General features: G+C 34.2%; 1 protein-coding gene and 1 long non-coding RNA gene across 2 annotated transcripts; one reads left to right on the top strand and one right to left on the bottom strand.

Moving 5' to 3' along the window:
• The first annotated feature begins 3,405 nt into the window (after window positions 1–3,405).
• Window positions 3,406–4,964, top strand: LOC104216160 (acetyl-CoA-benzylalcohol acetyltransferase-like). Its single transcript, XM_009766161.2, has one exon. The coding sequence runs from the start codon at window positions 3,447–3,449 to the stop codon at window positions 4,806–4,808; it is 1,362 nt and encodes a 453-aa protein (XP_009764463.1). The 5' UTR covers window positions 3,406–3,446; the 3' UTR covers window positions 4,809–4,964.
• A 969-nt stretch (window positions 4,965–5,933) lies between these two features.
• On the bottom strand, window positions 5,934–6,826 carry LOC104216159 (uncharacterized). The gene is made up of 2 exons (XR_708410.1): window positions 6,538–6,826; window positions 5,934–6,432 (listed from the first exon to the last, which is right to left on the bottom strand). It is a non-coding gene; the product is annotated as an uncharacterized lncRNA (long non-coding RNA).
• Between the last annotated feature and the right edge of the window lie 5,403 nt (window positions 6,827–12,229).

Below are 12,229 nucleotides of genomic sequence, written 5' to 3'. Positions count from 1 at the left end.
CCAAATTTTGCATAAAAGTCCCAAATAACATAACAAAACTATTTCCACTCTATGAACAAAAATCTGACCCTGATAACATCATAGTGAACTCCCTGGTCAAACCTATGAACCTCCCAAACCTTCAAATTTTCAACTTTTGCCAATTAGAGCCACATCAACCTAGGGACCTCCAAATCCAAGTTCATACATACGCCTAAATTCAAAATCTTCATACGAACCTATTGGAACCATCAAAATACCATTTTGAGGTTTTTTATAACTTAAGCTCCTAACCTTGGAATTAAGTATTCCAGTTCACTTCAAAACTTTCTCTAAACCAAGCCAACCACCCCCGCAAATCACAAAATAACAAAGAAGCATATGGGAAGCATCAAATAAGGGAACGAGGCTAAAATACTCAAAATAATTTGTCGGGTCGTTATAGGCACTATCTATAAATAAGGGGAAGATGGCCAGGTTTGATAAGAGATGGATAAAGGTTAACATGCTCATTACGCCCTTCTTTTTATTCACGTCATTGTTCCACATAGCACAATCAACAACAACAACAAAATTCTTGGGGAACAATCTTAAAAACTAAAGGTTCAGGTAACGATTCATTAACATCCCTTGTTTTACCTTTGGAATAAGATTTAGGACTAGCAGATATCCTAATTCTAGAAGAGAAGGCAGATTTCGAAGAAGTCCTTTTGATGGAAGAACTACTATTTTGATTTACCATGGAATCTAGGCTACGAAGCCTTCCACCGCTTCTTCTATTTCCAACTGGAGCTTCTATAGAATAGAGATCATTGGCGATAATAGTATGATGATGGGGAACAAATGAGCAGTAGAAGCAGAAGATTGGAGGCCATTGAAAAAAAGAAAGAAGGAAATTGAAGGTAAGAATGAAGAACTAGAGAAAGGACTCTGAGAAGAAGATAAGGCCAAAGAAAGTGTAGAAGGAAAATTTTGAGGGTTTAAGGTTCCATATTTATAAGGGAAAGATATGTCATCTTAAATATTCATCATGGAACTGACGTATTAATAGACAGAGCTCTCTGTGCTTAGAAAACTGCTGCAAATTTCATATTATATCACAATAAAATGTGTGTCTCGAGCATTAAGTGGAAGGAGCGGTTGTTTCTTCACTTTTGCAGCATGTCATAATAATCTCAAGAAGGGACGCCAAAATATTCCTACCATAGATAAACTATCTACTTCCAGAATATTCACAACCGTTAAGAATATTCAGAAAGTGTGAGAACTATCTATATTTGTGAAAAATAAACTCACCATGTGGATTTATTTCATGATGACAAGTGTCATAGGAGTTATTATGACAAAGAAGAATGACGTATTCAGAAGGTGTAAATGACACCCTCGGAGTTGCTCATGCATGTACTGTGTCAGTTAGCTTCGAAGTTAAGCATAATAACATAGCTATGAGACTGATAATTAATGTCATTAATAGCTACGAATATGGAATGGATCAGTCAATCCCATATGACACGTGATTTGCTATTATTATCTCAACTGTTATAAATCAATCACACAACAGATAATTGATGTAGTAAATAACGGTAACATGTAGGAGCTAAACAAGGCAAACAGTTACAAATTATAGTACTATTTAAACTCCTCCTTCCATATATCGTACATCCATCAAAATTCTACTAAGTCATATTGTCCATATAGAATTCTCTTACTGCTCTCTATTATTGGAAGACTATTTCTTTTCCATTGGAGAAAGACTGCAATCATCAATTCTATTTCCTTTATTCTCTTAATTTAATTTATTATTTTATTTATCTTTTTCTCATAATTAAACTTGGAAAAGTGAATTAAATCGGTTGTTGGAAACCGAATTGTTTTATTTAATTTCGTTTGACTTCAAAAGCTATTTTTTGGGTTAAACACTCATATTGTGAGTTGTACTGTAAAATGGGACATAACATACTAAAGAATTACTCCCAAGGTTCTAATTTATTTGGGATATTTTAACTCGACATGAAGTTTAAGTAAGAAATAAAGATTTTTAAAGTGTTGTTATAGTATTTGTGTAGCTATTAGACATTTTAAACTTGTGATCCTAAAATTACATAATATTTGTATTGCTATAAAAGCTTATCATGGAAGGGTATAAAGTTAATTGTTATCAAATATATATAAATGTGTTCCCCTTTTTTTGGCCACTGACTAATAGGAAAATAGTGTAAAACAAATTGAAGATTCAAATCTCTCCAGAGATCTTTACTTTTATATATATATATATATAAGAACTGAAGATAAACCACGAAATTTAATTTGTAGGGTAATTTTTTGTTTTTAATTTGTAGAATTTTTTTATTTTAGAACTATTTTCTCCGAATTAGAACGGGGGGGTACATCTTATACTTCAGCACAATGAGCTAGTGAAGCTCGCTGACTAGCGTGTGAGAGGCATTCTATAGGCAAATCTGTTACATAGATACGTCAAATTATTACTTAATTAAGTAAATTTGTTTAATCATAATATATGTTCAGATGTAGTAGAAACTTTTCTTCATCCATTGCTTTTCTGCAACAGCTGTTTTGTACTACTATTAGTAAAATTATCAGCTTTCACCTATCTGTGTTATTAATATATGTTGACGGGTAGCGTACGTAAACGAAAGCGACAAAAATCGTTTGGGTAAAGGTGAGGTAATAATAAAATGAGCTTTCACCTATGATTTTGTTACTCCCACGTTTCACATTTCTAAATTAATTTAGAAATAATTCAACATTATACTCTTAATTTTTCTCATTATATTTCTAATGAGAAATTTTTATAACCACAAAAATAGCATGACCACACAAAGATTTTATTCTTTAAACTTTTAAGACCACAAGTTACAAAAATTTCTATTTTCTTTCTTAAATTCTGTGCTGAATCAAATTACCTTGTTTAAATCGAAAAGAAGGGAATAATATCTTTTGTCAATAATATGATTTCGAGAATTGTCTTTACTTTATAGGGGAATCCAAAGAAAGATTAGCATCTAACTAGGGCTTTCCAGGCTTTTTCATCTTTTACTCTATTTACATGTACCGCAAGTTTTACTCCCTCCGTTTCAATTTACGTGAACTTGTTTGACTGTGCACGAAGTTTAAGGAAAAATAAACGCTTTTGAAATTTGTGGTCCTAAACAAGTCAAAAAGGGACCAGAGTATTTGTGTGGTTATAAAAGCTTCTCATTAAGGGTAGAATTATAAGTTTAAGCTAAATTGTTACTAAATTTAGAAAGGAGTCATTCTTTTTGGAACGGACAAATAAGAAAATAGATTCATGAAACAAAGGGAGTAATAAACTTGTAAAACTACCAGAATATTTTGCCTATATAAAGGGAAGGCATAAGCTTCTCAGTTATATCAAAGTGCCTTTGAGCATTCTTGAGTTGTTGTTTGTTTCCCTTACCACAACTTCTTCAGCTCATATATCAAACATGGGGTCTGTAATTTTAAACTTGAAGGATTCCATGCAAGTTAAAATCTTGTCAAAAAGCCTCATAAAACCATCATCACCAACCCCAGAACACCTTCAGAATTACAACTTATCTTTCTTCGATCAAGTAGCTGACAGAGCACACATGCCTCTTGTTCTTCTCTATCCTCATAATTCTAACAACTCAATAAATATGGAACAAGAGCTCGAAGAATCCTTGTCTAGGGTTTTAACCCATGTTTACCCTATGGCTGGTAGATTCACTGAAGATGAATCTTCAGTTCTTTGCCTCGATCAAGGTGTAACATATATAAAAGCAACCGTTAATTGTAAACTTGTTGATTTTCTCGCACAAGCACGCGAATACCTTGGTCTTGCATTATCTTTTTGGCCTGATGGCATTATGGACGTGGATGACACTAATATATTCATCACACCATTAATGATTGTGCAAGTCACAAAATTTGAATGTGGTGGCTTAGCTATATCTACTAGCTCTACACACGTTGCTATAGATGGATTCACGAGTTTTACATTTGCTTATGAATGGGCCAAAGTGTGCAAACTTGGGATTCCTTCTAAGGAGATTAACTTCATGAGCTTCAATTTGGGCACTCTTTTCCCTACCAGAGATTTATCGAAAATTCTTGAGCCTCCTGTTGATGAAGGCAAACGTATACTATCTAAGTTGATTGCGAGGAGGTTTGTTTTTTATGAAGCTTCAATATCAAAACTCAGAGAGCAATTTTCCGCTGCCATTGATTCTGGAGCTTTGATTTTCAAACCCTCACGAGTTGAGATGATCACAGCGCTGTTATGGAGGTCACTAATTCGTGCTTCGTGTGAAAGAAGTGGGCATTTGAAACGGACTATAATGTCCTTTCCACTTAATTTGCGCGGTAAGGTTAATATTCCTGAAGTTGCAAACTCTTTTGGGAATTTTATCATTGAAATTCCTATAAAATTTGAACCTGGTGAAACAAAGATGGAGTTGCATCACTTAGTAAAACTGATACGAGACACAGTGCAGCAGACGAGTAGTACTTGTGCTAAAGCTACTCCAGATGAGATTGTTTCTTTGGTTGTCAATTTATACAAGGAGAGTTATGCTGGATTAGAATGGGGAAGAGATAATGAAGTTGAGAATTTCACAATCTCAAGTCTGTGCAGGTTTCCAATTCAGAAAGCTGATTTTGGTTGGGGAAACCCAAGTTTAATACATTTTGGGTCGAGACACAGTCAAGTGTTTTGGTTGAATGATACAGAATGTGAGACTGGCATTGCCGTGCAAATGGACTTGCAGGAAACTTACATCAACTTCTTTGAACGTGACCACGATATCTTGGCTTTTGCTAAGTTTTAGCTTTCCCATTGATGTTTTTGCTTTCATTGCCACTTCTTCCTTTACTGTGACTTTAATTGCTGCAGACACAATGGCAACAAGTTCATTTTTCGAGATAATTGTCACGTTGTTTTGGATTTTAAAGCAAAGTGTTGTTTGTTTCTTAATTTATCTTATTGACGGAAGGTTTGTTTGACTTCTTTGTCTCCCTCTCTCTTATCCACACTCCAGCATATATAATTCTTGTAGTAGGTATAAAGTGAGCGAGAACTGCGAAGAAAAAGCTCGAAATTGGACGGACTCAAATGGCATATATCAAATGGTATGGCGCAGCAACTCAAATCAAGGACTAATAAATTATCTCACATGTATAAGTGATATAGCATACCAAGTCAGCATAAAACCCAATCAAATATCGCCGAATGTCCAAGTGACATAGTTTAACTAATCAAACACAATCTTATCACATAGTTTTTTGTGATAGGTTTGATAACTCAGGTATACCAAACAAATTGATGAAAAAGATTATGTATTCATCACAAACTTCATTCCCCTACGTTGCTCCCAAACGCACACGCAAGTATATAATCGTACAAGTAATAAAATGATGAGTCGAATGTCGAACTCACAAAGACTAGTGTAACCACTCACTAGTTTCACCAAGATTATTATTCAGTCAAGTATTTCAGAGTTCAAAAGTGTAATTATACTAAGCAATAATTCTAACAAGTGACTAATTTATCAAGCAACAAAACATATACTCCAAGGTTGTGATCGATTTACCAATCCTATTGTGTTCTAATTAACTCTCTCTATCATACAATTCACTCATGATTGCTAATTAATTGAACAATTGCTCTCGTAGTATTCTCCAGAATTCCTACTCGCCTATTCAAAATAGCTTAACGCTTATATTTCTATGGAATCAATCTATTAAGAATGCATTAAGATTACGATATTTAATTAAAGGACCGTGACTAGGTATATTCCTATCCTAACTACAACCCTTCTCCTCCCCCCCCCCCAAGAGTTAAGATCATGTTCTCTTCAATTCCTCTCTAATCTAAATGTAGCTTTCCAAAGCACAGCATATATAATAAATGAAACCTAATTGTAGGTCAGACAATTAATCAATTAATCACAGAATTGAAGAAACAAGCATATATTAGTGAATTGTAATCAAGGTTAAGTCAACTTTAAACAATAATATTCATGGCTAAATCACAACCCCAGAACTATGGGTTTTAGCCACTCATGATAATATCAAAATAAATTAGTGTTGAATAATTGAAAATACTAAGAAAAGATGAAGAAAACTGAGATATCCTTGCTCCCGGATGTTCCTCGTGTGTATTTTCTTTCAAAGTGGCCTCTCCCCTATCAAAATAGGCTTACTCTTGCTTTTATAAGCACTGAGTAGGTCTTGGGCCGAAATAATCTTGTCACGGGCGAAGTATGAGAGGTTTGGCGTAACCAACGCCCAGGGTAGCGTGGGGCGCTATCCCTGGGAAATTTTTTATTCTGGAAACTGCATCACAGGTAGCGCCCCATGCTGCATGTAGCGCTACAAATGGCCATTTTCAACTTTTGCTCCTTTTTGGCTCTAATCTCGCACATTTCGCCCCATATTGCCTCCAAATGATTCCTATATATAAAAACACTGTGAATTAGCATAAATCAATACATTTCACATCTGAAATCTACGAAACACGAGTAAAATATGAGGCGATATACGTATAAATATATATACTTTAAGCTAAATATAAACACCCCACGCTTAGATTCTTGCTCGTCCTCGAGCCATGGGACTATCAACTACACTCAACAACGTACACATCTCAATTAGAGAGGAGCACTTTAATTTTTAAACATACACTCTACCCTTAACTATGATGAATACTGTCAATCTTTTTCTCCCTCTCTCTCCACCACACTCCAGCATACTTCTTGTATTAAGTATACAGTGAGAGAGAACTGCAAAGAAAAATCTCGAAATAATCCACTATCGTTGGACTTAGCTTAGACTCAAATGGCATATATCAAATTGTATGGCGCACCAAGTCAAATTAAGGACTAATAAAATTATCTTATGTGTATAAATAATATAGCATATCAAGTCAACATGAAAACCAATCAAATATCGCCAAATGTTCAAGTGACATGGTTCAACCAATTAAATACAATCTTATCACATAACTTTTTCTCATAGATTTGATGACTCAAATAAACCAATCAAATTGAAGAAAAAGACTATGTAGTCATCACAAACTTCATTCCCCTACAACTGTAAATAGGGGTTCCAAAAAGCCAAAAGGGCCCAGCAATGCATATATCAAGAAGTCTTCCTTCTAGCGGCGATTTGCAAATCTTCTACTCACTCCGGTCCATTTAAGTATTTTTTTTCACTTCTTTCATATTTATTAAAAATTAATCTTTTAGCATTAATTAGCAATAAAATTTACCATACTAACGATAATTTGCTCATTGAAAATATAACAAACTATTATTAGGCTCTTTACTCCAAGGGAAACTTTGAAAAGAAAAAGTTAATTCCTTCTTGATATTTAAAAAAATTAAATATTGTTCACTTAATGTGGAAATATATATTAAAAAGTCTTTCCCTCCTGTGGTGATCAAAGAGTCTATAATACATGACTAGTTCACAATCAAAGTCTAGCATTGCATTCGTGGTCAATCAACCAACAATTCAAGACCAAGGGGTCAAACCATTGAATTGACAGTTGTAGTTGTAAGGAGAAAAATTAGAGGATTATATATTTTCATTTAAGATAGTCTAAAGATTTTAACCCATATAATAATATTGAATAAATGTATTATTTGTAACTATTTTTTTATCTTAATTTTTTTTTTCACCACAATATTTTGGCACACTTAATGGGACTGTCTTTACATCTCACCTCTGCTATCCAACAATCAAAGTTCAAGACACTAAGATGTTACCAAAAGGGTCAACTTAAAATTCACTTCTGCAAAGGTCATCGAATCTATATTCTCCATTGTTGTGGGAAACATCCTAGTTCTCACTAAGGGATGTGTGGGTCTAGTCATAAGGAACTAAGCCAAATTTCTAGGACAACGAACATCCCAGGTGTGGTCCGAATCTATCATTGTGACGACCCGATAGGTCATTTTGAGTACTAACCTTTATTTCTGTGTTCTGAAACCTCTCGTAGTTTAATTTGGTTATTTATGACTTGCGTACATATTCCGTATCAATTTTCGGATAGGTTATGTGTGAAATGTCAAAGAAAATATGATTTGACTTAAAATGAGGTTTCATGTAAATATTTTTTTACTCAATTTTTTATTATTAATCATGATTCTATTTTTGATTTTAGCATTTGGGTGAGGAATCTAAAAGAGAAATTTGGGGATTTTATCAAAAAATTTCTAAAGTAAATAATTGGGTTTTGAATATCGATTTGGAGTCGGATTTGAGTAAAACTAGTATGGGTGGACTCGTACTCGAATGAGTTGTCAGAATTTGTAAGTTTTGTCTGTTCCGGGGTGCAAGCCCAGGTTGACTTCGAGTATTTGATTAAAGATTCGACCTTATTATTTGGTTTGATTCCTATCGCATTAATTGATATTTTTGAGTTACTTTTGGCTAGTTTCGAGCTGTTCAAAAGTCGGTTCATGCGGAATGGCACTTCTAAACTATCGATTTTGCTTACTTGAGGTAAGTATCTTACCTAAACTTGGTTCAGACACTAGTCACCTGAGTTATTTGTGATAGCTACATGCTATGGGTGGCGCACGTGTGTGGGGTTGCGCTCATGTCGTGCATCAGGGTATTATTCATGCTTAGAGTAGTGTTTAGGCTATGATATACCTTTTATTGATTGCCAAAGTTCATGTTATGATGGTTCTTATATTTGTACTCTTATTGCGAGTTATTTAAGCCATGTTTGAGGTCACATAAAGGGTAATCTCCTTAATGAACCTGATAATTTCTACTTTCGTGATGTGTTTGCTTAATTTGAGCTATGATAGCACACTTTGCACATGCATACACCTTAGCATATCACTTATACCATTCCAGGAATATGAAATTTGATGTTCATTGATCATGTACATGTATTCTTGTATATCTGCTTTCTGTGTGATATGGATTGTACTCGTAGCATGTCACCATGCCGTGTGAATAGTGATATTGAGCATGTGAACATGTCGAGCGAATTGTGATATTGAGCATGTGACCACGCCTGACATATTGTGATATTGAACCTGTGACCACATCGAGCAGATTGTGATATTGAGCCTATGACCATGCCGGATGGATTGTGATATTGAGCATATGAACATGCTAGGTGGATTGTGATATTGAGCCTGTGATCACGCCAGGTAGATTATGATATTGAGCCTGTAATCATACCGGACGAATTATGATAGCATATAAGTTGTTCGTACAACGTATGGATATAGATGCATCTCCTAGGATCACCCTCTCATGTGCCTTCTTGATGGTGTACACACGGATTGTAAGAAACGGACGGGTTTCTAGTTGATGTGGACTTTGAAAAAAGCTGATCAGTGGTTTGGTTCGGATATGGTATTTCTACGGAAAGACTGGTCAGTGTTTGATTTGGTTATTGCATTCATCTTTACTTGCAATTTTTTTTGGTTTTTTACCTGATTTATTTGCATATCTCCTTTATATGCTGGATTGTTGACTGAGCAAAGTACATTAAGTTATCATGTGCACCAAGGTTCTGTGATTCATGGCTTGATCATATTATTGTTTTGTACTTGTTAGATTTATGAATTGTAAAAGTGATTGCGAGTATCATTTATAATTCTTGCTTCTATTACCTCGCTGAGTTTAGTTATGATACTACATTTGTGCACCTTGCTTGCTGATCTTAGAGCTAAGTTGTTGTGGATGGCAGAACTTGGCACTGAAGATTTTTTGCTTTCCGGATATAGCAACCATTTATCCTTAGTAGCTCTAGATTTGTAATCTATTTATGTATATTTCAAACAGATGTTGTATATATTTTCATACCAGCTTTGTAAATTTAAGTCTTAATGGCTCATGACTTGTACTACCAAATTCTTGGGTTAATGTATGAAAATCCAGTTATTTCACTTATTGATTTTCTTATTATTTACATTAGAGTTGTGTTCATTATTATTTGGCTTACCTAGCGAGTTGGGTTAGATGACATCACGACTAGGTGGATTTTGGATTGTTACACACTATGAATTTAACTTTACTGTTTTTTTGATCATGTAATCTGTTATACTCTAGTTAAGCAAAGTTTGCACCTAACATTGTTTTTCCTTTATTTTCATTGCGACAGAACTTTCGTGACAGCTTGGAGCACTACAGGAGAAAATTCATAACATCACAAACATTTTTGTCGCACTGGAAAGTTGAATCACGAAACTTCAACATACCTGAAAATCATAATAACTTATAGTTTTTCTCAAGTATTTTACTTAAATCGGCTTTTAAATTCTAATATGTTGATTGTTTCACTTTCACACACCTCGTGAAAGATCTTATATATTGATGTAGGAATGTGCAAATGGCAAACGGTTTGCGGTGCAGGAAATTAGACACGCAGAGCTAAGACATATACAGAAATTGAAGCATATTACTTCTAGATTCGCTCAAGCAATTTTCTTAAATTCAGACTAGAAATTCTGATATATTAAAGTTTCAGATTTGTGCATGCTCACCTAATAACTTGTATATTGATGTAGGAAGATCAAAACTAAGAACCTCTTGATTCTCCACATACATACTTTAGATGCTACTTACATCAAACATCAGGCTTAACTCAGCTTTTGATGGTATTTATGGTTTTCTAAAACTTTACTGCGGAATTTAAATTTATTATTTTTGTTGTTGACATACTTCATAATATTTTATCCTCTTCTTTGATTTCTTTTGTAAATATTCAAATGCGGCGTATATAGTCTTGATTTCATGTAAACAATATGTATTTTCACGAGCATAAGACACTACACCCTCACCTAGAGATCGTGACCAACGAGCAAAATCTACATGCCAAAGTTCTTGCCTTGAAGGTTCATCCTCCTGTGGTCAGTGCCTTCCAAGTTGTTAGAAAGCTTCCTATCACTTCCCTTCATCTTTCCGAATGGTCGAAAAAGGAGACCAAGGATTTCATGGAAAAGTTCTCAGGCAAGGTTATCAACATGAAGGTCCCTCTTTTGAAATCATCCACTCATCACAAAGTAGCGCCTGCCAATTTTTCTCGTCTTGATGAATGTCTCAATACTTGGAATGTTCCCTCTCCGGAATTTAGTGAAGATCACTACACATCCGACAACTGAGAGTGGGTAGAAGATGTTCTCTCCCAGCGCAAGGAAGTTATGGAACATGTCAAGGTCTATAACGACATATACATTTCATTTTTCAAGTATGACAACGATAAGAATAGTTCCAGACCTTTTGCGAGCTTTGGTGTTTATCCACCAACATACTTACCACCTCTATTGCAGAACTGTCCATATCATTGTTAGGGATATAGTAGATATGCCCTAGATCCAATATTACATTTGATGTTTTGAACATATTTTTATAAAATATATATGGCATTTGATATTCTTTTATCATTATTATTAATTCTTGAGAAGAAAAACACTTTGTGAAAGTGAGAGTGCAATACAAAGCCAAGAGAGAAAATACAATTACAAGAAAAGTGTTTCTTGTTCTTCTATCTTTGAGTTGAGATTTTTGAGAAAAATTTCAGCACAAGTTTTCCGTTCAATTTGTTCGCGGGTTTCGTTGATCAAAGAGTTGATAGCAAGGATCAGTCTCGGTGTGGATACACATAGAGTCTTCGCACTATCGAAGAATTTGAAATAAGACTTTCTTCACCAGGTACGTCTTAGATCCGATCTATTGATATGTAAATAAATTTTAAACATGAAAAGATCTGCCTAGGATTGTTATTGTCTTCCGCTGCGTGTTACGAACACCTATACGCAATCCATCAAGTGGTATCAGAGCAGTTGTTTATTGTGTCTAAAATTTATTTACGAAATATTTTAATATCATATTTGAAAAGTTCAAACCATAATACATGTGTCTTGTGCGATAGTCAAATCGTTTGAATGTTGATATTATTTTATTGTAGATAAAATATGTATTCATATAACTATTGAGATAGTTCATAACTTGAATTTGAAATTATGTATTAGATACGATGGGAATCTATAATCGGTTACATGATTCTATTGTTATTTTAATTGTTATTAATTCATGAGATGTTAATTAATAATAATATTCTGGCATGAATTCTTTTTATGTGATATATAAGATAAACATGTTAGAGGATGTTGAATTTCGTTTTTATGTCATGTGCTTGTTCATTACATAATTCTGAATTATTTATTACATGTGATGTAAATTAATTAAGGACTAAGCGTGTAGACAACTTGAACTAAAT

Source organism: Nicotiana sylvestris, chromosome 6 (genome assembly GCF_000393655.2).
Source record: "Nicotiana sylvestris chromosome 6, ASM39365v2, whole genome shotgun sequence".
Classification (NCBI taxonomy): Eukaryota; Viridiplantae; Streptophyta; class Magnoliopsida; order Solanales; family Solanaceae; genus Nicotiana; species Nicotiana sylvestris.
Note: the sequence above shows the minus strand (reverse complement) of the source record. Positions and strands in the feature narration are given on the sequence as shown.

What these genes read in the sequence shown, in the direction of transcription:
- LOC104216160 (XM_009766161.2), top strand. Translation starts at nt 3,447, where the DNA reads ATGGGGTCTGTAATTTTAAACTTGAAGGATTCCATGCAAGTTAAAATC.